The following is a 25,155-nucleotide window of genomic DNA, read 5'->3' as shown; positions in this document are numbered from 1 at the left end:
TAAGGAAGCTGCCGTGTCCAGGCTGTGTCGCAGCAACTTTGTTATCAGTCATGTCTCCTCCTGGTGACTGACAGCTGGGATTGCCCAATGAGAATCCCGCCTGACCCATGCAGCGTGGAACCTTGCTTTCCTCTGGGCCAATGGGAAGGGCTCAGGGGGGCGGGATAGCAACTTGAACTTTATCTGGGCATGTGACCCGCTTTTAAAAGGGCCGGCCCTGGAGCTGGCCCACTCCCCCTGCGGGCTTTCGCCCGCCCTCGCTCCTTCTCTCCTTATTTCGCCCGCTCAGGCCCTGCCCCTAGCCCTGGCCCTGCCCCGTGCTCTCCGCCCCTCCGCGCCCCGGGTGTCATTGGACTAGGGAGACGCAAGCCAACTTAAGGCAGCTTGGAGGAAGCCCGTGCAGTCACCTGGGTGCCAGAGCGTTGCCGCCTCGGGCTCTCCCGCTGCAAGGGGAGCGGCACTCGCTGGCCTGGATGTGGTTGGATTTAGGGGGGCTCCGCAGCAGGAGTGTCGTAGCGTTGGCGAGCGCTGCAACAGGTAGACGCCTAGAGACGGACCCCAGCCGAGACAGGTGTGTAAGGGGTGCGCGGCGGGGCGCCTCTTGCCGGCCTGGGCGTGCGGCCGCGGTGCGGGAGCGTGCACTTTGCAGGGAGAAGTGGCTGCGTAATCCGGAGGCACAGTCAGTATGGTGCTGTGTGCTTGTTGTTTTGTTTTGGTTTTCCACTTTTCCCCCCCTTTGGCCGCCAGAGGACTATTTTGGGAAAGTTGGGCCACTTTGGATAAATGCCCTCTAACGAGCAGCTTTCAGCCGCCTTTGGCAGTGGGAGGTCTACACCACCCTTCCCTTTACCCAAAGATGAATTTCGAGTCGTTTGCCTTCTACAATTTTTAAAGGACGTTTGAGTAATATATCTTTCCTCTATCAATTGCGGAAGCACCCAAATCTCAGCTGGAGGTGTAGCTTATTAAGGGCAGTTGAAGGAGATAGAGATCCTGATAGATCCTGTCTGAAAGGGGCTCTGGTAATTCGTGCATTCCCCGGTTCCCCGTATTCACGAAACTCTTGAGAGAGGCTGTGCTTTCTGTGTCATCAGTTGGGATTCTAAAGGCAGAGAAGGAATAAAGCTTCTTTTGGTGGCATCCGTACCCTTCTACCGAATTTAGGGACATGGCTTTTCCTACTGAATTTTAAGAGACCAGGTTTAAATCATTCTTTATGGCACCATCGGTTTTAACTATTATAAAAGTTAGAAAAACTTTGATAGCAGACAAGTTTTTGAAGATGAATTTCAAATGCACTAAATTGCCTTTTAACATTTGTATTGCCATTTCTCTAGGTGCTGTTATTGATGATCTTTACACAGTTATGATAACAGCGTTCTCCATCTGTGCAGTTCTGCTATGAAGTTTTAATTTTATGTTTGACTTCATGGCACGCTATCATGGAAGTGCGTGAGGAGAGAAGTTTTAAAAAATAATCTAAAGGCGAGTTTTTTCCTTTAAGGGAGAAATAGTTTGGTTTGGGGATTTTGGAAAGATCAGGTGGCTCAGTGAATTAGGTGAGTGAATAGAAATCAGGTGTGCTCAGTTCTAACTGGTTCTCCCGCTCTCTTAGGTGACCTTGGGCCGGTTACTATCATTTACCTCATCTATAAACGAGGGGAACATAATAATGGTTCTGTAGTGGGGATGACAGAAAAATAGTTACATACAACAAACTTTTACAACTATGCAACCAGTGAAAATTGTGAAATTTTTAAGGTTCTGGTCTTTAAGATGCCGTATTATAATGAAATAACTATAGAAAATGATACATTTAAAATGGGACATATGTTTGGGAAGAATATTAAAAGTGAAAGTGTTTTCACATAAAAGACAAATTTGCAAGAATTTTGTTAATATTCCTGAAAACAACTACTTCCTTATGGAAAAGGGCAAGTTAACACAGGCTGTAAAACATAAAATTTTAAACTCACATTTTTCCTTTGTAAAAATAGTGTTTAAGAGCATATATATGGTTTAAAGTAGAGCAGTTTAGTAGTGCTTTTCTTTACTTGAAATCTCCTTTATGTTTTGTGAGGAGGCCATTTGCATGAAAATTAAAGGGTCATAAGGGTTTTTTGTATTTGTCCCAGGAAAGTCTCTGTTATAATCCTCATTGTAAAGGAGACATATTTGATTTTGTATAAGCTAGATTTGTATACCAGTATTTTGTATGTTAGGAACAAAAACTTTCCTTTTCCTTCTGGATAGAAGTTCTATGCGTATCATATTCATCAACTAATATTTTTAGTATTCATTGCTTAGTTCACGTTGACTGAAATTCTGCTCAAGACTTGGTCATTATGCCAATTTCAAAAGGATAACCTGGGTTTCCTGGACAACATAGGAAATAAATTCCTAATCTGATTTGTTTATAGAGAAGACTAACTAAAATAATAGGGGGAATTCAGCCTAACACATTTCAATAAACCTATTTAAAAAAAAAATCTGATCTTTGAAATGTTTACAGTGGAAACCATGCAGATGCTCCATCTTTGCTGTTTGTTGCTAATCTTTATTTACTTTGTTGAGAGGTGCGTTTGGTTGGGAGATGAGAATACCTTAATCAAAGCTAATTGAGATTTCAACAAAGCCTTTTGCATATTCTTTCATGATAGCCCTGTCCATAATGTGGTGAAATGCAGGCTATTTTATGGTATTGTGAAGGGCATTTAAGGCTACCTAAGCAGAACTCGGAAGTTGTGATCAGGTGCTTGTTTGTAGAGTGCCTTAAGATTGTCCTTACCAGCCATCTCCCATACAGATTCTCTTCAAATCTTCATATAGCTTCAGAAGTCTGAGATATGGCTCCTGCTTTAGGGCAGAATGACGAAAAGCATCCCTCAGAATATTAGTGAGTGTTCTATGAAAAAAGGGTGCATGGTCAAATTGTTTAGGAAGCACTGGATTCCGAAGGAAACAGGTTTCTGCACTGTAGAACTGCCCAGGGGTCTTAGCATGCAGACTTCCACTGTGAAACTTCAAAAAAGCAGTAAGTGGTGATCCTTTCCAAAAGACAATTTGGAGGATGGATTTTTTTGAAGCGGGATCTGCATGGGGATCCCCCTTCAGACTCAGGGCAGATAGGCCTGTTTCCAGGGACCAGAGAAGCCAGAATGAGGCTGCAGGTGTGAACATGGGGAGGGGTAAGCAGCTGGTGGCCTTTAGTGAGGGTGCCTAGGCAAGGATGACTTCCAAGCATTTGGGTAGAGGCTGGTGCAGTTTACCAAGACAGGGCATGTGGGTTTAGGGCCAGGGTTCTGGGGGAGGAGTGTGGTACACAGATGGGATTCAGTTTTGAGCACGGATAGACATATTTCTTGCGATGTTTAATGAATTTGGAGCTGAGACATCTGTACTTCAGTTATATATCCATTCAAGTTTTTTATGGAGAAGGCAGAATATTCTTAGGTGGAATTCAAAGAGGCACATAATATATACTGGTATTTTTCAGCCTGTGGCTGTGACTAAATGGTTTTTCAGTAAAGTAGAAAATACCAGTATTAGCCACTTAGGTTCCATTTCACTATATAGTGTTTTTTTTCAACTATTACCTGGCTTTTATCCACACTTAATTTTTTTGGCTGGAATTACTAGATAACCACCTCAGCTTTTGCAACTTGATTGATTTTCCAGTGTTTTGTGACTGATTTATGATTAGGAATTTATAGAATGATGTTCTTTAAGTAAAAGTAGACTACATAATTGGTATATTTTAATGTTCACAAATTACTGAGTATTGATTATATTATACTAGTTCAAAAATTTTTATTTGCACTATACTATCTGCTTGGGATGCAATTCGTAAAGTTTCTGCCTTCTGAGAACTTAAAATACAGTATAGAATATAGACAAGTAATAGGTAATTAAAATACGCACACAATTTGCACATTAAATTTCATCATACAGCCTTGTGATATCTATTGCCAATTGATTTAGTAGAATCATCATTATTTTTCTGTGTTAGTTAATATAAGTTCTGTAGCAAAAGAACTTCCTAGACTCTTTTTGTTTTTAACAAGGAGAAGGATGGAGGTAGTGAGTGGCAGAGGAAGGAAAGCAATGAGAGGCTGAAAGTAATATGTGCAGAAGTGCAGAAATTGCGTCTTTTAGATCAGGACCTTTATTTGGGTCATAGACTGTTTACACAACTGGAAGGATTTGACAGATGCATACATAATTATTTTAGGACTTTCATATATGAAAATGTACAAATAAAATTTTTACTGAGAAGGACTTAATTTTCTCAAGAGTGGTGGTTGTCATTGGGGCCAGGGTGAGGGATAATTTTTTTTTCCCCCAGGGACTTTTGTCAATGTCTGGAGCCATTTTTGGTTGTCATAATTGGGAAGGGGGGTTGCTACTGGCATCTGGTGGGTAGGGATCAGGGATATGCTGAACATGTTACAATGCACAGGGCAGCCCTCCATAACAAAGAATCGTCAGTTCCAGAAATGCCTGTAGTGCCCAGGTTGAGATAACCTTAGTGTAGAGAGAGACATGGCATCAAATTCCAGTTCTGCCACTTAGCTGAGTGCCCTGTGCCTCAGTTTCCCCCTTGCATCGTTTGGATAATACTGTTGTGAATCTTAAGGGGTTGTTTATAAGGGTAAATAAGTGTGTAAAAGGCTTATAATATTGCATGGATTTATTAATGTATAATACCTATTAATGTATAATGCCTAAATTATATAAATATAGCCTATTATAATTATTGTGTCAATGAAATAAATTTATAGAGAGAGCCAGTGGATAGGATGGTAGATCTAAAACAGTCCTGTGGGCTCTGAGAATGAGGACTGTGCCTGTTTTATCACTATAGATTCAGTGACTGATGGTAGGCCCAGGATGTAGCACGCACTTGGTAAATATTTGTTGAATGAATGAACACCTAAGTTGTCAGGATCCTTCTCGAACTTCCTTCATTTACTGTTGAGAATGAAACTGTCTGTTGGGAGTCTTTTTAGCAGAGGTACCGCTAGGTCAGGGAGCATCTCAAAGTCCTCACCAGTATTGAAATAAAGAGAAGAGAGTCCTGACATTCCTGAGTTCTCATATAGCCTCTTTGAGCTGTGGGCTATTTAATCAGGATCTATGAACCTTTAACTTTTCAGAATTGACATTAAATCACCTTCATCACTAATCTATTTTAATAAAATCTTATTGTTTTAGAAATAATTCTTCAGTAGTTTTCCCTGTGATAATTTACTTGATAATTTGATATTGGGAAATGGTAACATTAATTGCATTTCCTTATTGTTTTTAATAAAGCTGTGTCTCAGACATGGGATGCAGCTTCCCTAGGCCCGAAAGATTCCAAATGTCTTTGGGGTTTAGAAGGTGTTTTTTTAAACCTGACTTTGTCACTTATTAGGTCTTTGACCTTGGGCAAGTCACCACCCTCACTAAATCCTCAGTTTTTTCTCTGCCTCATCCTTCCCTAGGGTTACTTTGCATATTAAATAAGTTAACATTTGTAAATATGCTTTGCAAGCTCTAAATACTGTATTATAGCAAATATCTTACTTTTATTTTGGTGCACAATAGTTTATATGATTGCTTCTTATAGCCTGGCCTCTGGACAAATTATAGTCAATACTCTGTTATATCAATACCTAAAAAGGTACCGGTTTTAATATAGTGTTGAAGTGTTGCTTATAAGACGTAGAATATGTCTTATAAGTCGTAGAATATTTATAGCTTAGTAAATGCAATTTTAGAATGCCTTTTTGAGTAATACTGCTATAAATGACTCTAATTCATTTTTTTTTTTTAATTTGAATTTGTTAGCTATGGAGACCAAAGGCTACCACAGTCGCCCTGAAGGGCTAGAGATGGAAAGACGGTGGGGTCCAGTTTCTCAGGCTGTGGAGCGTTCTTCCCTGGGACCTCCAGAGAGGACAGATGAGAATAACTACATGGAGATTGTCAACGTAAGCTGTGTTTCCGGTGCTATTCCAAACAACAGTACTCAAGGAAGCAGCAAAGAAAAACACGAACTACTCCCTTGCCTTCAGCAAGACAATACTCGGTCTGGGATTTTAACATCTGATATTAAAACCGAGCTGGAATCTAAGGAACTTTCAGCAACTGTAGCTGAGTCCATGGGTTTATACATGGATTCCATACGAGATGCCGACTACACCTTTGATCAGATCCAACAAAGAAGCATGAGTCCAGCAAAGATTTATCAAAATGTTGAACAGCTGGTGAAATATTACAAAGAAAATGGCCATTGTCCTTCCACTCTAAGTATGAGCAGGCCCTTGAGATCCTTTATGTCTGACTCTGGGAGCTCTGTGAATGGCGGGGTCATGCGCACCATTGTTAAAAGCCCTATCCTGTGTCATGAGAAGAGCCCGTCTGTTTGCAGCCCTCTGAACATGACATCTTCAGTTTGCAGCCCTGCTGGAATCAGCTCTGTGTCCTCCACCTCGGCCAGCTTTGGCACTTTCACAGTGCACAGCCCCGTCACCCAGGGGACTCCCTTGACGTGCTCCCCAAGTATCGAGCATCGAGGTTCCAGGTCGCACAGCCCAGTCCATGCCACCAACGTGGGCTCTCCTCTTTCAAGTCCATTGAGTAGCATGAAATCCCCAATTTCCAGCCCTCCAAGTCACTGCAGTGTGAAATCTCCAGTCTCCAGTCCCAATGTCACTCTGCGATCCTCTGTGTCTAGCCCTGCGAATATCAACAACTCAAGGTGCTCTGTTTCCAGCCCTTCCAACACAAATAACAGATCCACACTTTCCAGTCCAACTGCTAGTACTGTGGGGTCTATCTGTAGCCCTGTAAACAATGCCTTCAGCTACACTGCTTCGGGCACCCCTTCGGGATCCAGTGGAGCCCGGGATGTGGATCCTAATCCAGACACACACGAGAAAGGTGCTCAAGAGGTCCCCTTTCCTAAGACTGAGGAAGTAGAGAATGCCATCTCCAACGGTGTGACTGGCCAGCTTAATATTGTCCAGTACATAAAACCAGAGCCAGATGGCGCTTTCAGCAGCTCGTGTCTGAGAGGAAATAGCAAAATAAACTCTGATTCCCCGTTCTCAGTACCAATAAAACAAGAATCAACCAAGCATTCGTGTTCAGGCACCTCTTTTAAAGGGAATCCAACAGTAAACCCATTTCCTTTCATGGATGGCTCATATTTTTCCTTTATGGATGATAAAGACTACTATTCTCTATCAGGAATTTTAGGGCCACCCGTGCCCGGCTTTGATGGTACCTGTGAAGGCAGTGGCTTCCCAATGGGGATTAAACAAGAACCAGATGATGGGAGCTATTACTCAGAGGCCAGCATCCCTTCATCTGCCATCGTTGGTGTGAATTCAGGTGGACAGTCCTTTCACTATAGGATTGGTGCTCAAGGTACAATATCTTTATCACGATCAGCTAGAGACCAGTCTTTCCAACACTTGAGTTCCTTTCCGTCTGTCAGTACATTGGTGGAGTCGTGGAAATCACACAGTGACCTGTCATCTAGAAGAAACGATGGATATCCAGTCCTAGAATACATTCCAGAAAATGTATCAAGGTAAGTTGGCTTCTTCTCCTCTTTTAAAAGTCATGGTTTTATAAAATGTTGAAGGTTAACATTATTATCTTTACTGTTGACAAATGTAAACCCATTTCAGTATACTGTTTTATTTATACTGTTAAGGATGGTCATTTAGCGCTCTCTCTGCTGCTCTTTGGTATAATGTTACTACTTTTTTTGAAATAGAGAAAGAAAAAGTTCTTAAGCTCCCTTAGGAAATATTTGTGTTACTGTTGAAGGAGCCTACACAGGTATGTCACCCTCCCCCCCTTACCACCCCCACGTTGCGTATTGTAGGTATTTGGAAAAAGTTTGTTTTCTGTTGCCTGCTACTATATTTACTTTAGCAGACTAGTGCTAGATTTTTTTTTTCTCTAGCTGTATAGTGGTTCACTAAACTTGCTTTAAATTACCTTTTTTGTGGTTTTAGTCTCTTTTCATAACTTTCTTGATTAATAACTCCATTGGTTGTGAAAAATGAAATGGAACCCCAAATCTGTTAGCCAGAAGCTTCTCACTCTCTTTGTTCTTTTGTAGTTAGGTTAATTGTATGTGAGTTGCAGTTTTTAATACAAATAAATCATTTCTTTAACTGTTTTTTAACTTTTACAGACTCAGCACATCTAAAATTACTAAGTGGACAGTCTTGCTTTCTTACTCATATTGGAAATGAAATATGTCACTGTAGTTTTGAATTGGTGTACCTATAACTTTTAAGATCTGCAAGAAAATAATACATGACTTACTGTAAAATATCTCTAGCGTTTCCTTGTTTCAGATAGCATAATGTATATACTTAGAAAAACAAGGAAGAGGTTTTAGATATGACTAAAGGGTAGTTCTAAGTTATATAATGGATACTTGCATTGGACTTTGCTTTAGTACTATTTTTATTATGTGGTTGTAATAAATGATCCCTTTATGGAACATATAAAAAATTGATTTCCTAGATATAGTTCATTCCTTTGGCATCTAAGAATATAAGGGTATTTTCCTTAAAATTTCATTTTGTGGGAAATATGTCCATCCCATGAACAAGATATGGGGTTTATGTATCTTCCTCTTTCTATTTCATTTTTTCCAAAGAAAGGGCATTACTTTCCTTGCCATTTACTCAAACCTGGCTCTGCTTGCTTTTATGGAAGCAATCATTCCATAAAAGACACATTCTTCATTTTCATCTATTCCATCATATTTTAATGCTGCCTCTATCACTTAAATTCTAAACTCTCACAGAAGTCAGGAGATAGCATAGCTTTCATCAGAACCAAATTCAGCATGTGTTCTACTAATAGTGCTTTGTTTTTCTTTTAGAGAAGGAAATTTTGCACACATTTTTCATAAGTAATATTTCATTACTGAGTTAGTATGAGGAAGTATAGTCTGGTAGTTAAGAGTAGTGTTGCCCTGGTTGAAATCCCAGCTATGTCACTTAATTGCTTTGTATCCCGATGCACATCCGTTTATCTCTCTGGGCTGTAGTTCTCTTATCTGTTAAAAGGGGATTAAATAGTACCCATCTCAAGTGCAGTTAAGACAATTGAGTTAATTTATGAGAAGCACTTTGAATATCATCTGGGATGTAATATACATTATATACATTTTAGCGATTACTATTAATTAAATATTAATGTTTTCACAATCTTTTGTTTCCATTTCTTGTTTTCTTTTTCTTTATCATGAAATTTTACAAAATAATTTTAAAGAAGCATTTTGTACATAGTTAAAAGAAATATTTGTTGATAATTCTTGTGATTAAATTCTACTCTGATTAAGAATAAAATGTATGTGTGTGTATATGTATGTATGTATGTGTGTGTGTATATATATATACACATATATGTGTGTGTGTGTGCATATATATATATATATATATATATATATATTCTTTTCATTTTGAAGGTTATTGCTTTGGGTAATGATATTTCTGGTAGAAATACCAGAGATATAGTAGCTAAACCATTAATTCTCTCTTCGTTTGTTCTGTATTCTGTTTCTACTGTTTTAATTGTAATTTCCACACTCAACTCTTGAAGTTCCTCCTGATGGTCTAGCCTTAAACATATTAATATGAATCAGTGACCTTGAGCTAACCCGGCATTTTTGGGCACTGAAGATGCTCTCTGTTGTCTCTTCTTGAGCATTCCAAAATTCTCTATATACGAATTCATATAGTTAGAGGGGATTCATTTTGTTTGCATATATGCTGGTATTGTGCTAGTTACTGTACGTTTTCCTAAAACTTTGATTTCAAAACTGTAATGTTATTTAAAGTGTCTTAGAGATTAGTAATTATTTATAGCTTTTCCTGGTGGATAGCATCCACATCTATTTGTTTTGATCATTCTCAGAATACAGGCTCAAGGATCAGAGGATTTTCAGTTGTTTTTTTCCCCCCAGATTTCAGTTTCCGTGTTATATAATGTTTAATTTAACCTCACCCAAGCTTCATCCTTGGCTTCTTATTTTGTGTATTTTGGACCAAAATCCAACCTTTTTGCCTATTTTGCAATTTATAACAATGATACCCCATTCTAGGGAATGTTGAATAAATTAATGAATTAAAAGTTGTAAAGGATCAAGGCAGTGCTTCACCACTTGTAGGTTTCATTATATCCTTTAGCTTTGGGTGGAACTTAAACTGTTTTCTAGTAGCTCTCAAAGTATGGTTTGGGGTTCCTGAGACCTTCTTGAGGAGGTTCACGAAGTCAAAGACCATGCATTGGTAAAAGATCTGTTCAAAGTTGAAGGTAGACCAATGCATTTTAATGTTAACAACGTATGAAAAATTCACTGATGATGATTTCAGATTCCACATTACAGCTAACCTTGTAGAAACTTCTATCGTCAAGGTTGTTATCAAAGAATCCTATCTGTGGTTATCTGAAAAGGCCGTTAAAATGCTCTGCCTTTTTCCGACAACATATCTATGTGAGGCCAGGTTTTCTTCATATAATTGAGCCCAAAACGTATCACCACACATTGAATATAGAACTATGTCTGAAAACCAGCTGTCTTCTATTAAGCAAGACAGTAGAAGTAGACTTGCAAAAATGTAAAACGGTGATGCCCCTCCTCTCACTCAAGTTTTCATTCTGAGAAGTATAGTTACTTTTTCATAAAATATGTTTATTATGCTAACATATAACGACTTATTTTGAAACGATTTAAAATAAATATTATTTTTAATTTCTCATATGGTAAATATCAGTAGATATAACTCATATAAACCAAAGCTCTTTGATATCCTCATACATTGTAAGAGTGGAAAAGCGCCCCAAGACCCAATAGTTGAGAGTTGCTGGTCTTTGCTATTCTGTACTCCCTTTGGAGGTTAAGGAAGACAGAGGATATACTTTCTATGTGTTAGTTTTACTGAACGTTATGCTGAGGAAGGCGTGCCCTATTGAAATTTATAAAAAAAAAAGTGTTTCTCATCTAGATTAATTTTTTGAGCTGATAAAAAATGAGCAATGGCTGTGAAATGTGTGTTGTGTTTTCAGTCTATGGGGATTCTGTGGGAGGAGTGACAAAAGTCATCTATCTGTTAATAATTTCCAGTGACTGGATTGTCTGATCGCCACCTTGTAAATTATGACAAAAGCTGAATATAAAGCTCTTAGGGTGGACACTGGACCTAGCTGTGTTGTGTAGATTGGCGTTCCCCTGTCAGCTTGGACATAAACAAAACTATAACCCCGAGTGAGTCACAACTAGTCTCAGCCTCAGTTTCTTCATTTTAAGGTGAACATGTTGAACTAGATGCTGAGGTCCATCACTCAAACTACTGAGTGGCCGTGTAGTTTCCTTGGAGTCATATATGTTAAAAATCAAAAGAGAAGTATCCCTTAACATAGTTGCTGATGTAGTTTCAAGTATATTTCATCACAAGTCCAGCTCTGTAGTTTCTAGGGTAGTCTGGAGAGAAAAATCACTTACCATTTCAAAGTAAGAGTGAGTCGGAGTGACCTATCATTTTACTTTGAAAAGCAGGGTTTTTGAAATCAGATCTTTCCTTTTTGCAGAATTTGACACTTAACTGTGAATTTCTTGTTCTTTTAATTTACACCATTCCTTCTGCAAACAGGATTTTTCTGTTGACATAACATTGGATGTTTATGGTGACAGTCTTACTCACTTCGATAGTATCAGCATAACAAGGTGCTAACACAGACAGACTTTTGAATATAAAGTTCACCATTTCAAAGGGCATATTCTGGTAGGTTTCAAGACAAGCCTTCAGGTATCTAGCTCATTATATGCTACATTTTTTTCTCTCCCCATAATGGAATGAAACAATTTAGTAAATAATCTACAGGGGTGTTTTTTTGTTTTTTTAACTGTCCCTACAGTCATTTGAAACTCACCTTCTCTAATAAACCAAAACCTTCGGAATTCAAGGAGTTTGTTACAAAGTTTGCCCAGTCTCTTAGTAAACTTTCTGAATAAATCGTTGAGATGTAAATATATCTGTGTAATACACAGGAGGAAAGAATGATGGGTTTTAGGGTGAGTGGGAGAGATTGATGGATTATTGGTGCTTACTATAAAATAAATCCACTACAGAATTACTTAGATCATTTGTAAATGAAAACATGGAACTTTCTTTTTTTTATTTATCTCATAATATTTTGATTTTGAAGTTGCTAGTGTACCTAGAATTTCTCCAGATTAGTATTCTAAATAATATTTTAAAAATGATTTAGAAACGAGAGTTGCTGCTCTTGATGATTTATTCACTTTCATTCATATATGGTTTTTTTGGTAAGAGTGGCGATGATTTTACTAAAAGAATACAAATCTTAGTGGTTTTTTAATCTACAAATCACCATGTATAGTGTGCTTGTATAAATTTTGCTTTTAATATCACAAGTATCCTAGGTTTATATGCCAGTATTATCCACCTTTTATCATCTGAAGTATTAGTCAATTTTGAGCTTTTTATTTCATACCTAAAAAGGTTGAGATAAAAGTCATGGTGTCAGTTAAATAAACTCATGTTTTTAACTTAAGGCTGTTTCCATACCAGTGACATGATGAAACGGACCTGGAGATTTATCACTTATAGATTTTGATGCCTTTTGCAGTATTGCAATTCTGGGTGTGTCTGAACCTTTCTATCCTTGTAGTGTTTAGAATAATAGCAAATGTTATATTGATCACAGTAATTTAGGAGTAACACTTCACTTTCCCTAATGCTTTGATGTCACACATTTTTTTCTCTGAAGTAATACTTTTATTCCAAGCTTTCAACTGTTGCTTCAGTTTCATACTACTCATCTAGTGATAAAATTTAGTTCTGCTGCTAAATAATTTGTTGTTTTCTTTTACTTACTCAATTCGCACCAGGAGAAAAATATTGCCTTCTTGATTACATTTATATATAGGTATTACATTGTCTATTTTTGTGGACTCTTTCCAAAACTTGTTCATGGAAGTTCAGGAATGTAAGAGTGTTAAATGGATAATGTCTTCTTAATTTTTAGAATGTCTAGCTTTAAACTTGTCTAGTATAGGCTTTGTTTTCAGTTTTAAGAGTTTTATTCTGTTCTTTATATAGTAAGGTAATGATGAAGCTAAATTGTAATTACATGTAAGCGTGTGTTACTTAATTGATGTTCTGGAAACTTCTGGATTTATGATAGTTAGTGGTATGGTCCAGGCCAAAATTTCTATGTAGAAAAGAGGAAACATTACTTGTATTTTATGCAAGAAATAGAAAGCTCTAGTTTCAGGAAGGAAAGAGAACAAACGAAAGGTAATTTGAATACTTAAAAAGTTAACGCTCTATCGAGAGAGTGTGAGATAATAACTGGTCATCTGAATTCTTAACGATGGCTATGACTTAATTTTATAAATGATGACTAGTTCATTGGTGTGTAACCTCACCTTGTATCTTAGGAGTTGTTGAGACATAAAAACTGCAACTTAAAACAGAATGAAATAAGGATTGTAATGAGCAAAATCAACGTTGGATATTCTGACAGGAAGAGATTATCTATGGAAGTCTTGAAAAATGTGGACATGGCAGGGTGGGTCGTGGTGGTCAGAGTTGGTATTTACCCTTAGTCTTGAAAACTTTGCAGGGGGTGAGGGCGGGGCCTTCCTGGTGGAGGGTGTTATGTGAGCAAAACCCTGGAGATGGGCAGGAAACACTGAATGTGGTCGAACTGTGTGGCTGGCGGTGATAGAGTTGGGGGGAAGAAAGCCTGGAACAGGTTAGTTGAAAGTACAAGGGAATGGAACGTGAAAATCACACTAAGAACTTTGTACTTAATTTGGTAGGTAATGAGGAGATATTGAAATTTTGGAGCAGGGAAGTGGCATGAGCTGAAGTGCACTTTGGAAAACCTTTAATTGGTGGATTGGAGCGGAAAGAGTCTTATTAAGGAGTTATGGCAACAATGCAGGAGAATGGGGACTTGATTCTTTGGAGCACGGATGGCAGGGGGTAATGGAAAAAAAGGGGACAGATGTAGGATATTACAGAAGGAGCCTTTGTAGGAACCGAGTTTTGTATAAAAACTTTCTTTTTCAAATGATCACAAACTTAGAGAAAATGAAGTCCATTCAAAATAACTATACATAAGGACATTCTCCCACATAACCACAAAACAACCATCAAAATCAAGAAATTAACATTGAGTTACTGACATCTGCTCCGTAGACGTCGCTGTAGTTTTGCCAGTTGTGCTAATAATGTCTTTTGTAGCAAAAGGATTCAGTTCAGAATTGCGTCTTGCACGTAGTTGCATTATGTCATGTCTCTTTAGTCTCCTTCAGTCTGGGGCCGTTGCTCCGTTTTTTACTAGATTTCATGACTTTACAATACTTTCGAAGATTGAAGACCAGTTATTTAGTAGAAAGTCCCTCGATTTGGGTTTGTCGTATGTTTCCTCATGCTTAGATGCAGGTGATGTGCCTTTGGCAGGAATGTAACAGCAGTGATGCTGCTTTCCTCTCATTGCCTCCTACGAGGTGACAAGTGATTGTTCTTTGTGCCGTTACTGGATCACGTGACTCAGGTGCTGTCTGCCAGGCTTCTCTATCGGGAAGTTACTCTTTTCCATTTTGCAATTAGGAGATGTTGGGGAGAGGTACTTTGAAACTGTGTAAACATCCCATTCTTATCAAACTTTGTTGATTCATTTAATTCTTTATGTCTGCCTGGCATTGTTGTTTCTTATTTAATGCAGTGGGTTATAGCTGGTTACTGTCCTCATTTCTGAGGTTCAGATTGTTCTGACTTAGCCAGCGAGACCTCATTTGAGATGGTTTCTGTGTCGTTTTGCCATGCTCCCATCCTTCTCTGGAAGGATATCTTGCTTAAGGCCCACCTGGCCCAGTCCTGGAATCAGCCATTTCTCCAAGGAGCATCCCCATCGATGACTGGGGTCTAACTCCTCATTCTGGGTCTCAGGGCCACGCTTCCCCAGTGGATATCCTCCTTACTCCACTCAGGCACTGATTGTCCCTGCAAGACAGACCTCTTCCTTCCTTGGTGGATACCTTACACTAGATCACTCGAACTCACGGATGCCTTCTGACTCGGCTCCAACTCTCACCCTCTGCGTCGGGCATCGGAGCCACTTGGGCTTTGTGCCACACTGTGGGCCACCGCAGCTGGGTGCCCCCCGCTGTGGATATCTACTTTGCTGTGTGTTGCCTAATGGTTTTAGGACTCAATTGTTGAGGAAGGAGAGGACTTGATCTTTGAGTCAAAATGGAAAGTAAAGTATGTGGAAAATCAGTGAAAACTCACCTGTTCTGAGCTGGACTGTCACGGATAACGGTAAACAGAGAAGAGCAATGAGAGGTCAAGAAGAAGGGGCTTGGAGAAGAGCGATGCTTTGCCTTGGTTACAGGTGTTGTAAGTTCCAGACCGCTTCTCCTCGGAAGGGGTCTCCGTGTAGGTGGGAATGTGTCGGTCTGCAGACATGGGAGGCCTCTTCATACAAGTGGCAATGGGAGGGGGTCAGTGGGGGTGCTCTTGCCCAGGCAGAGAATGTGTATAGTGACTCCAGTATAGTTTCAAGTGTATTTTGCTGGGAATTTGGAGGAACAGCACCCGACTTAGGGGATGAGCAATGCATCCTAGTAGAGGCCACGGGAAGTTGTTCAGACAATCAAGGTAGCCCCGAGTCACGGATGCCGTAGGCAAGAATCGTTTCCAGGTTAGAAGGGCTTTCAGGCTCTGTGGGCACAGATACTGAAGCTGGGACCCCGAGAGGTCGCTTGCCTTTTCCAGTATCCTACAAAGCAGCAGGTAACAGCACTGGGCCCTTTGTCTCTTACACTGTCCTTTCTATCTGGTGGGAGACGGTGGCTCAAAACCTGATAGGGGTAGGAAGAACAGGAATGAGACCAAGTTGTTGGTGACAGATGTGTGCTGATGATTTTCAAGGAGACATTCTTTTGAGTGGTGGGAATGGGATTGGACTGTGATTAGCTAAAGAGTAAGCTGGCAACGACGAGAGGAGGCCTGGGGGATGTGGGCACAGTGTTTACTCTCGGGAGGCATCTGTTTGGTGGTAAAGAGAAAAGGGCCGAGGCAAGAGATGGTAGCACAAAGAGTAAGGACTCTGTTGGACGGGGAGGTATGAAGAGGGCAGTGGACCAGTGCTGAGATGGAGTTTGCAAATGTAAGAGGGAGGGAGGATAACTGATGGGTCCTGTATTGCGGGAAGGGGAGAATAGAAGCGAGACTGCAGTTAGTCTTAGAGTCAGATATCTAACTGCCCGATGGAACCCGTATGTGTAAGCAGTGGCTGGTAGCTGGTGACCATTATACACATATGGAAACTGAGGCTCAGAGAGTACATACATGATTTGCCTAAGGCCACATAGCTCAGGTAAATGAGAAAACAGGTACTTGAGATAGAGGAGAAAGCTGAATGTCCTAGAAAAACAGGCAGCCAGATGGATCCTTTAAAAACATAAATCACATTATGTGGCTGATATAAAGCCCTCTGGCTACAGCATAAAATAATTTAGGATCTGTAAAGCACCAAATTATCAGGCCCACCTTATTCAGTATCTTTTTTCCTGCTATCTCGTTCCCCACACTGACCTTTCTGTGGCTCAGAAGAACCGAGTTCCCCTTCATTTTGGGGGCTCTGCCTTCAGGTTTTGGTTTTCTGCCCCTTCTTGTCACTCAGAATTAGCTCAAATGTCTCTCTCAAAGATGCCTTCCTTGACCATTCTATTTAAAGTGGCGCCACCCTCACCGTCTAACATATCACCCTCTTTTGTTGTCTTCATAATACATACCTGTCAGAAATCACCTTCATGTAGTTCAGTTCTCCTAATTGTAAACTTCCTGAGAGCAGGGTCCTTATCTGTCCTGTTCACTGGTACATTTTCCATCTCTAAAACAGTGCCAGGTACACTGTTGATGTTCAGTAAATCCTGATGAAATGCATAAACAAATGGGTTAGTAGATAGAGGAACTTAGGGGCGGATATGTACCTGGGGTGAACAGATAAGTGTTGGTGATTGTGTAAGATTAATACAATTATTGTTAAATAACAGTGAGAGTACTGTTGAGTTTAGCAAAAAATTGTTGTGACCTCATATTTTTAGGATTTTCACAAAATAATCAACAGCTACTGTTCTAGGTTTTTTCTAATCTCAACATACAAGAGCAATGGTGTATTGCAAGCTAAGTGACCTATTCCTAGTCTTTATTATGAGGTCTTTTTTGTTTGTTTTTTAATTTTATTGGGGAATGTTGGGGGACAGTGAGTTTCTCCAGGGCCCATCAGCTCCAAGTTGTTGTCCTTCAATGTAGTTGTGGAGGGCGCAGCTCAGCTCCAAGTCCAGTTGCTGTTTTCAATCTTTAGTTGCAGGGAGCGCAGCCCACCATCCCATGCGGGAATTGAACCGGCAACCTTGTTGAGAACTCACACTCTAACCAACTGAGCCATCTGGCCGCCCCACCGGAAGCTCAGCGGCAATTCATTGTCTTCAATCTATCTAGTTGTGGAGGGCGCAGCTCACAGGCCCATGTGGGAATCGAACCAGCAACCCTGTTGTTCAGAGCTCGTGCTCTAACCAACTGAGCTATCCGGCTGCTCCATTTTATGAGGCAGTCATTTGTTAATTTTTAGTTTACACACAGTAAAATTCAGTCTTTCAGGTATACAGTTCTATGAGTTTTTCCAGATGCACAGTCATATAATCACCACCCATTCAAAATACAAAACAGTTCTGTCACCCACCAAAATTCCCGTGTGTTGCCTGTTCAGTCAATCCCTCTCCTCACTTCCAAGCCCTAGTGACCATTTATATGTCCCTATAGTTCTTTTTTTTCTAGATGGTCATATAAATGGAATCGTACTTTATGTAGCCTTTGATTCTGGCTTCTTTCGTTTAACGTAATGCATTTGAGATTTCTCCATGTTGTTGCATGTATCAGTAGAGTTTCTCTTCTGTGCTGCAGTATTCTGTTGTATACCGCAGTTTGTTCATCCAGTCACCTGTTGATAGACATTTGGGTTTCCAGTTTTGGCTGTGACAGATCAAGTTGCTGTAAATATTCACGTACAAATCTCTGTATGGACATATGCTTTTTTTTCTTCAGTAAATAACCTACAAGTGGAATGGCTAGATGATATGGTAGGTATAGTTTCAATAGTTAAGAAACTATCAAACTGTTTTGCAAAGTGGCTGTACCATTTTAAGTTCCCACCAGCAGTGAGAGTTCTAGCTCTATAACTTCCTTGCCAACACTTGAGGGAGTCAGTCTTTTTAATTCCAGACATTATTATAGCTGTACAGAGATAGCTTATTACTGTTTAAATTGGCATTTCTCTAATGCCTAAATGATACCATCTTTCATGTGCTCACCTGCCATCCATATGACTTCTTGTCATGCCTGTTAACTCTTTTGCCTATTTTTATTGGGTTGTTTTCTTCTTTTTTGAGTTCTGTTATCTGCGTATTTTTGTTTGTTTGTTTTTCTGTTTTGCATTGTTTTCTTTCATTTTTTATTGAAATTTATTGGGGTGACAATGATTAGTAAAATTACATAGGTTTCAGGTGTACAATTCTGTAATGCATCATCTATATATCACAGTGTGTGTTCACCAGCCAGAGTCGGTTCTCCTTCCATCACCATATATTTGACCCTGTTTACCCTCTTCCACTGTCCTCCTCCCCGCTTACCTTCTGGTGACCACTAAACTATTGTCTGTGTTTATGAGTTTTTGTTTCTCATCATTATGCTAAGCGAAATGTTATCTGTATTATAATGTGAGCTTTTTGATAGGAGGCCTAGAATTAAGAGAAAATAGTTAGGTAACATTCTGTATTGCATGAAGGAAAAATAATAGGCAATTTTCCAGTTATTTAGGACCTACGGTGTTCTTCATGTGAGTGAAGAAACCAAATGACTATGAAACAAACCAGATGTCCCCGTTGTATTCTCTGTTGCGTTCCCGCATAGCTGGGGGAGATGACACACACGAGTATACACAGCTTTTTTGGTTGTTCCCTAATTATGTGTTTGGTTGTATGATGCAGATAAAAACTGTTTCCAAAGGTTAGAAAAGGAAGAGTTCTGTGCGGGCTAGAATAATTAAGGAAAGCTTCATAGAGGAGGTGAGATTTCTGTTGATATTTGGAGATTGGTGGTGTTTGGTGAGGTGCAGAGAAGTGCAGGAATAGGTAATAGCAGTGGTGAGGTATGTGGACAAAGGACAAACGAAGCCTGCTGTGAGGGGTTTAATCGTCGTTTCGGAAAACTAGATCGTGGAAATCTGTGAATTCTAAGAAGAAGTGTTTGGCACTTTCAATATAGCACTATTAAGCTTTTTTTTTTTTTTAAACTAAGGAATGACATAAAAGGATGGAAAGGTCAGTTTGGGTGATAGGAAATAGTGACAGACAAACAAAAAAGCAGCTGAGAGGCTATCATTAGTAATTCAGGCTGAGAGGAAAGCGCTTGAGTGGTTGGAATAGTGGGCGAGGAGTAGATATTAGAAACATTTTTAAGGGAGAAGTAATTGAATGCCAGATTATCTGACCCAAAGTCTGGTCCTTTTCCACCGTACCGCTAAGCTATGTGTGTTAACCGGCCCCACAAAAAGTAGATGCCAAGGAGTTAGAAGGAAGAAAGCTTCAGTTTTATAGTAATAAGGAGAAATTTGAAGCATGATTATGATTCTAAAAGAAAGACATGAGATAGTTCTGTTATTTGGATTAAAGTAAGGCCTGATAATTTTGATACCAAAATAGAACTTTTTATTAGACTATGGAAAAAATACCCCCAGGAAATGGAAACAGGAAGAGCCAACTCCTGGTTTGACAAAGTCAGAAAGCAAGCTGGTAAAAGATTATGTAAATGACATATAGCGACGCAGGGAATTTTGATATGTATACAAAAGGAACAGTATCTCAGCACCTTTGGGAGTCCATTTATTGTGTCCTCTTAGTAACTGATGTCTGAATTCACAGGGCTCATTTCAAAAGTAGAACAGTGCTTCTTTTCCTCCATCACATGGTATAGTTTGTTAAAACATGTTTTTCTGGTAAGTTTGCGAAGAGAGTCCATGGGCAAAGTTTGGGAGGTTCATGATGTAATGGAAGCAGATATTCTATAATTTACTCCAATTTGGGTTCTCATTGTAGTTTTGAAATGGAAATTATCTTCAGAGAGACTTTTGTTCTTGGAAACGTGAAGGTATGACTGAAGAATTTATAGTCATAGAATTCAAAGTCTTTTTTTTTTCTTTTCTTCATGTCTCTGTTATTTTCAGACCCCATTGAGGTTAAGTGTACATTGAGGTTTTCCTTTGAGACTTCCGGTAGTAGTCTGAGTTTTCTATACGTAGTAGAAATATGATAATTTTGTTGATATGGACCCTGTATTTTGGCCTGGGTTGCTGTGAGTCAGGTAAAAACAGCACTTCCCCCCCCCCCCCCCCGCCCCACTTCCAACTACTGTTTTTTAAGGAACTGAAGAAATTAACAGATGCCTCCAGTAGGGGAAGACGGTTATAAACACAACCTTCCATGGTGAAAATCTAAAGCTGTTGGCTCTTACATTTATACGACTTCTGAAACATTTAGCTCCATGGGTGAGTCGTAGATGTCCGTTACCAGGTTATTTCCCTATTTTTGAGCTGATGTTCCTTTAAAAAGCCAAAGATTTTTATGAAAGTGTATTTGCATGAAACGTGCATTTTTGAACGATGAATTTATTGCCAATACCTGAGAAAGGGAGAGGAATAGAGACCTGTGAACATGGCTTACTTAGCCTCTATGATTGCAGAACACTGATGCAATTTGCGTTTTTTTGTTCAAAAGAATTATTATTGCCAATTCTACCATAGCAGAAAGAATGATATCTAGTATTATAAGGGTTTTAAGGAAAGTAGACATACGACAGGTTTTTAAAAAAAATCAGTGTTTTATTTAATGGGGAAAATGACTACATTTCCATGAATGTGTAAGAGTCTATACATACATAGGGGATCTCCTCCCGATGTGTAACTAATGGTGAGTTAGTAACTCTGAGTTAGTCAAGGCTTTTGATCAACGAAGAAGAGTAATAGCTTGTCATTCTACTCTGAGACAGTGTTGATGTTTCAGTTGCTTGACTTAAAAGGGGATACCCTTCCCTGGTCCTTAGCTCAAGAGAGGAGAGAGACTATTACAGGACAGAAAATATGGAGACTTTTAAAAGGGAATGCACTGCTACTTCCAAATAGCTAAATGGAATACCAATACTGTTGACTCAACTCTCTGGAATCTGTAACAGAAACAACCCGAGAAAGTTCTGGAGATGGATGGGGGTGGCACCATGTGAATGTACTTAATGCCACTTAACTAGACACTTAAAAACAGTTAAAATAGTAAATTCTATGTTACGTATACTTTGTCACAGTAAAAAATAGCGCTTAATCCTAATAAAAATGGGACGGCTTTGCTTTGATGAAATTTGCCACACGGTAAAAGATATTGTCTAGTGTGTAAGCCTCTGTACAGAGACTAAGGGACCATTTCATACTCAGCTTTGACTCTTCTGTCTAATAAGTACAATGTCATATACATGGTGTGTTTAATACTAATTTTCATTCAAAAAGCATTTATTAAGCTCTTGATTCTGTCAAAACATAGTCCTAGATGTGTGGTCAGAACAAGGATGAGAAATTCCTCATCCTTGAGGGCACCAAATCTAGATACATCTAAGATCTCACTGTGAAGTAGATTGTGGTGTTCAACTGGAGGTACCCAATAATGGTTTGAGAACGGGGGGAGGGAATACTTAGAAATTGAATATTAATTTCATTAATAAAATTATATGATGGTCGTAAGTGAATTTAAAGTGATTAGCCAGAATGCTTGGTTTGTAAACAGCACAGGAAACTATCTCATACTTGCTTAAACAAAATCAAATTTCTTGGCCCACAAAATGGGAGAAGTTCAAGGGGTGAACCTCAGGCTTGGCTAGATCCCAGATTTCATGGGTGGTGTCATACATTTCCGGGTCTCGCCATCTTTTGGAGCTTTTTCCTTTTAACTTTGTCTTCGGGAGCGATGGCCAGCATCACTCTGGGCTTGCATTTCGTTAGCTATTGATCCTGGTGAAAGGTATAGCCTCTTTCTTGATAGATTCTGATTGGTCTGGCTTGGCTCTCACATCCAACCTTGAGCAGAGATGTTGTGTGTGTGTACCTGTAGACACATGGAGAGGTGGGTGCTTGTCCTCACCCGCCCCGTGAACCAAGAACCAAGGAAGATGGTTCTCCAAAATGTTCTGGGCAAAAAGAAACTGTGCTCTATGTTAGTAGTTTAAAAAAATTGATCATATAATCAGTTATTAATTATCCTTTATTTAAATAGAGATGTTAACCACAATGTTTGATTCTCTAAGCATTATCATTAATAAGAACTTTACTATTATTGAAGGGAACTATTATCGAAGGCACTATTGAGAACTTGTGGAGGATGGAAAATTGATGATTTGAAAGGGCCAAAGCAACATTTTTTTCTGAGGGAAAGAAGATCTGATAGTTCTTTCATGCAGTATCTTTACAGATGCTATAATGATGAGAACATTTAGTAGCACTCAGAATGTGTTGCAACAGTACACTGCAGATTCATCTCATTTTCTGATAATAGGGAAAATTGGCGTTAATGTAATTCCATAGGGCTCATTGAATTGACCCCATTAATAAATATGGCCCTAGACCATTCAGAGCTGTTTATCAGTGACCACCTCCGAGCACCTAAGCAGTGTCTGATATAATATTTTCTTTGGCCTGCTCATTGAAAGCTCCTGATGGTCTTGGTACAAATGATGTTTTCTTGGTGTGGGAGGATTACTAACATGATGAACTTATACCTGCTCACCAGTACAATAGACATACTTACTTACACATCATTTTGCATATGGCTTCAGGAGATTAGTGGATAATTTCATGAACCCACGGACTCCAGGTTAAGAACCACTCCTCTTAGCCGTTGTTATAATTACATAACTGCAGAAAGAGGATCCTAGTGATCCACTACCAACAGAACATTTATAGTTGAAAATGCAATTTGAATGGTTTGTTCAACAGTAGTGCTAGGTTATACGTTCGGTCTTATAGTGTGGTAAATATGCATACACGATGACTATCTGGGCAAAACAATCCCATGAACCTTGGAATGCTATGTGGCTCATAGAAAAGGGCCGGAGATAGAAGTTGATCTGATTAGTTGATATGTGACAAGTTGAAAAAGATAGGATCAATAAGCTTGCAGACACTAACAGGTAGAGAGAGCATCATTTAGGAAGGATGCAGTCAGAAGTCAGAGTAATCTTGGTAAATTGAAGAAAATGTAAGAAATGAGTATATAGGAGAATGGTGGTGGGTAGGAAGGTCAACTTTGGGGTCACACTTCCACTTGCTTGTTATATGACCCTGGGCAAGTTCCCTAACCTCTCTAACAGTGAGTTTCCACATCTTCAAAATAGTGACAATAATAGTCCTTACCTCCTATGGCTATTGGGAAATACATCCGAGCTAATCTATGTAATGTGCTGGCGTATAGCTCAATGAAAATCTTAGTTCTTATCATTAGTGTTGATTTTTATTATTACTTTCACTTAGAACTGAAATAGAGGAATAGGAACTACGTGGGTAAATAATTGCTCCTAAGAAAGTATGATCTAAGAGATTCCACTGTGAAGAGAATTAGCAATGTAGATTTAATAAATTCAACCACAAAACTAACATTATTGCAGAGAGAGGAAATCCTTCTAATTCTTTGTGCCCTCATGAGATCCTTAATTGAAAACTCTATTCTTCTCTAAATTCCAAAAACAAAGATTATTATGAAGATAGTTTCGACTGGTGATTTCTTAGCTCTTTTTTTTAGAGCAATCCAAATGAAGATTAATATTTGCATATATCACATTCTCCATGGCAGATTTGATTTAAAGGTGTTGTGTGGGTATGTGTGTGTGGGCAGTAAGGCAAATAGCACCAAAAGCTTTTTGTTTTCGTGGTATTCATAAAAATCAATACGTGGCATAAAAATATTCACTAAGAATTGCTTTTTATGGGCTGTAGCATAGATAAGATAGGCTGCACAGTGATAGACTGAGATGGTTTTAACTTCCACCTCTTTCACTTGTGAAAATATTAGAATGCAAACGAGTGAGTGGCTTTACTATAGGAAGAATCATGAACCTATTCTGTGTTTCTATTTTAAAAGTAAATAATTCACAAACATCGGTGTCATTATTCTTATTAACAAATTACTTGGCACACAGGAGCATCCCGTTGTACACTAGTCTGGTTCGGAGGGAAATCTAGGTGGCCTGCAAAAATGTCAAAATCCCTCTCCCCACTCCACGCATTTAAAATCACTAATAACCCTGTTCAGATGTAAGCACTGTGCGCAGATGATACCAAATATGTAGTTGCTATCTTCTTTGGACAGCAGAATAAAACAAGAAGAAACCCTGTTAGGGATTTAGATCAGCTATGAAAAATCTGCTGACTTCATATCGTTGTTACGCATTGGGCTAGAATTACTGTTTAGGGAAGGCTCATGACAGCTTTTACTCTGTGGGTTTTTAAAGGTAAGAATAATTTTCATGTTTGAGATGCTTTTGATGTGGTTGTAACCAGAATAGAAGTGTCTTACATTATGATTTTTCCTCCAATTGAGTAATTCTGTTGTAATAAGTCAGCGTATGTTGCCATGTAGTCTTAAAACTACCGGAGGATAAAAACATATTATGTAAAACCATCTATAGTATTAAGTCTTCACAGTTCCACTATGTTTAGGATTTAATGGCAACATCGTACACCAGATAATTTCCAGATGACTTAAAGAGAAACTCGATGGAGAAAAACATTTAGTGGAACACATGTTTGACTCCTGGATTGAGAAGTACTTTATAACACTAGAGCCGTGGAAGAAAGCACACACACATAAATTGAAAATTTCGATTACATAAAAATTCAAAATGCTTGTGCCAAGTAAAACTAAGACAAAAGATGGCAAATGACGATTAGGTTAATTATCTCTTATCTAAAGAGCTTAATACAAATCTGTAAGAAGACCATAAA

At 39.0% G+C, this 25,155-nt stretch overlaps 1 protein-coding gene across 2 annotated transcripts in view; it reads left to right on the top strand.

Annotated features, from left to right (window-relative positions):
• Positions 1–223: 223 nt before the first annotated feature.
• The window catches only part of NR3C2 (nuclear receptor subfamily 3 group C member 2), a 309,474-nt gene continuing 284,542 nt past the window's right edge, over positions 224–25,155 (top strand). Inside the window, exons 1-2 of one of the 2 annotated variants that reach the window (XM_033134523.1) lie at positions 224–571; positions 5,833–7,582. In XM_033134523.1, coding sequence (XP_032990414.1) covers positions 5,835–7,582 — 1,748 coding nt within the window. In that variant the 5' untranslated portion in view covers positions 224–571; positions 5,833–5,834. The remainder of the gene's footprint in view (positions 572–5,832; positions 7,583–25,155) is intronic. The other variant, XM_033134524.1, reaches the window with a different exon arrangement.

Source organism: Rhinolophus ferrumequinum, chromosome 18, assembly GCF_004115265.2.
Source record: "Rhinolophus ferrumequinum isolate MPI-CBG mRhiFer1 chromosome 18, mRhiFer1_v1.p, whole genome shotgun sequence".
Classification (NCBI taxonomy): domain Eukaryota; kingdom Metazoa; phylum Chordata; class Mammalia; order Chiroptera; family Rhinolophidae; genus Rhinolophus; species Rhinolophus ferrumequinum.
The sequence above is the reverse complement of the archived record's forward strand: the minus strand, read 5'-3'. Positions and strand labels throughout refer to the sequence as shown.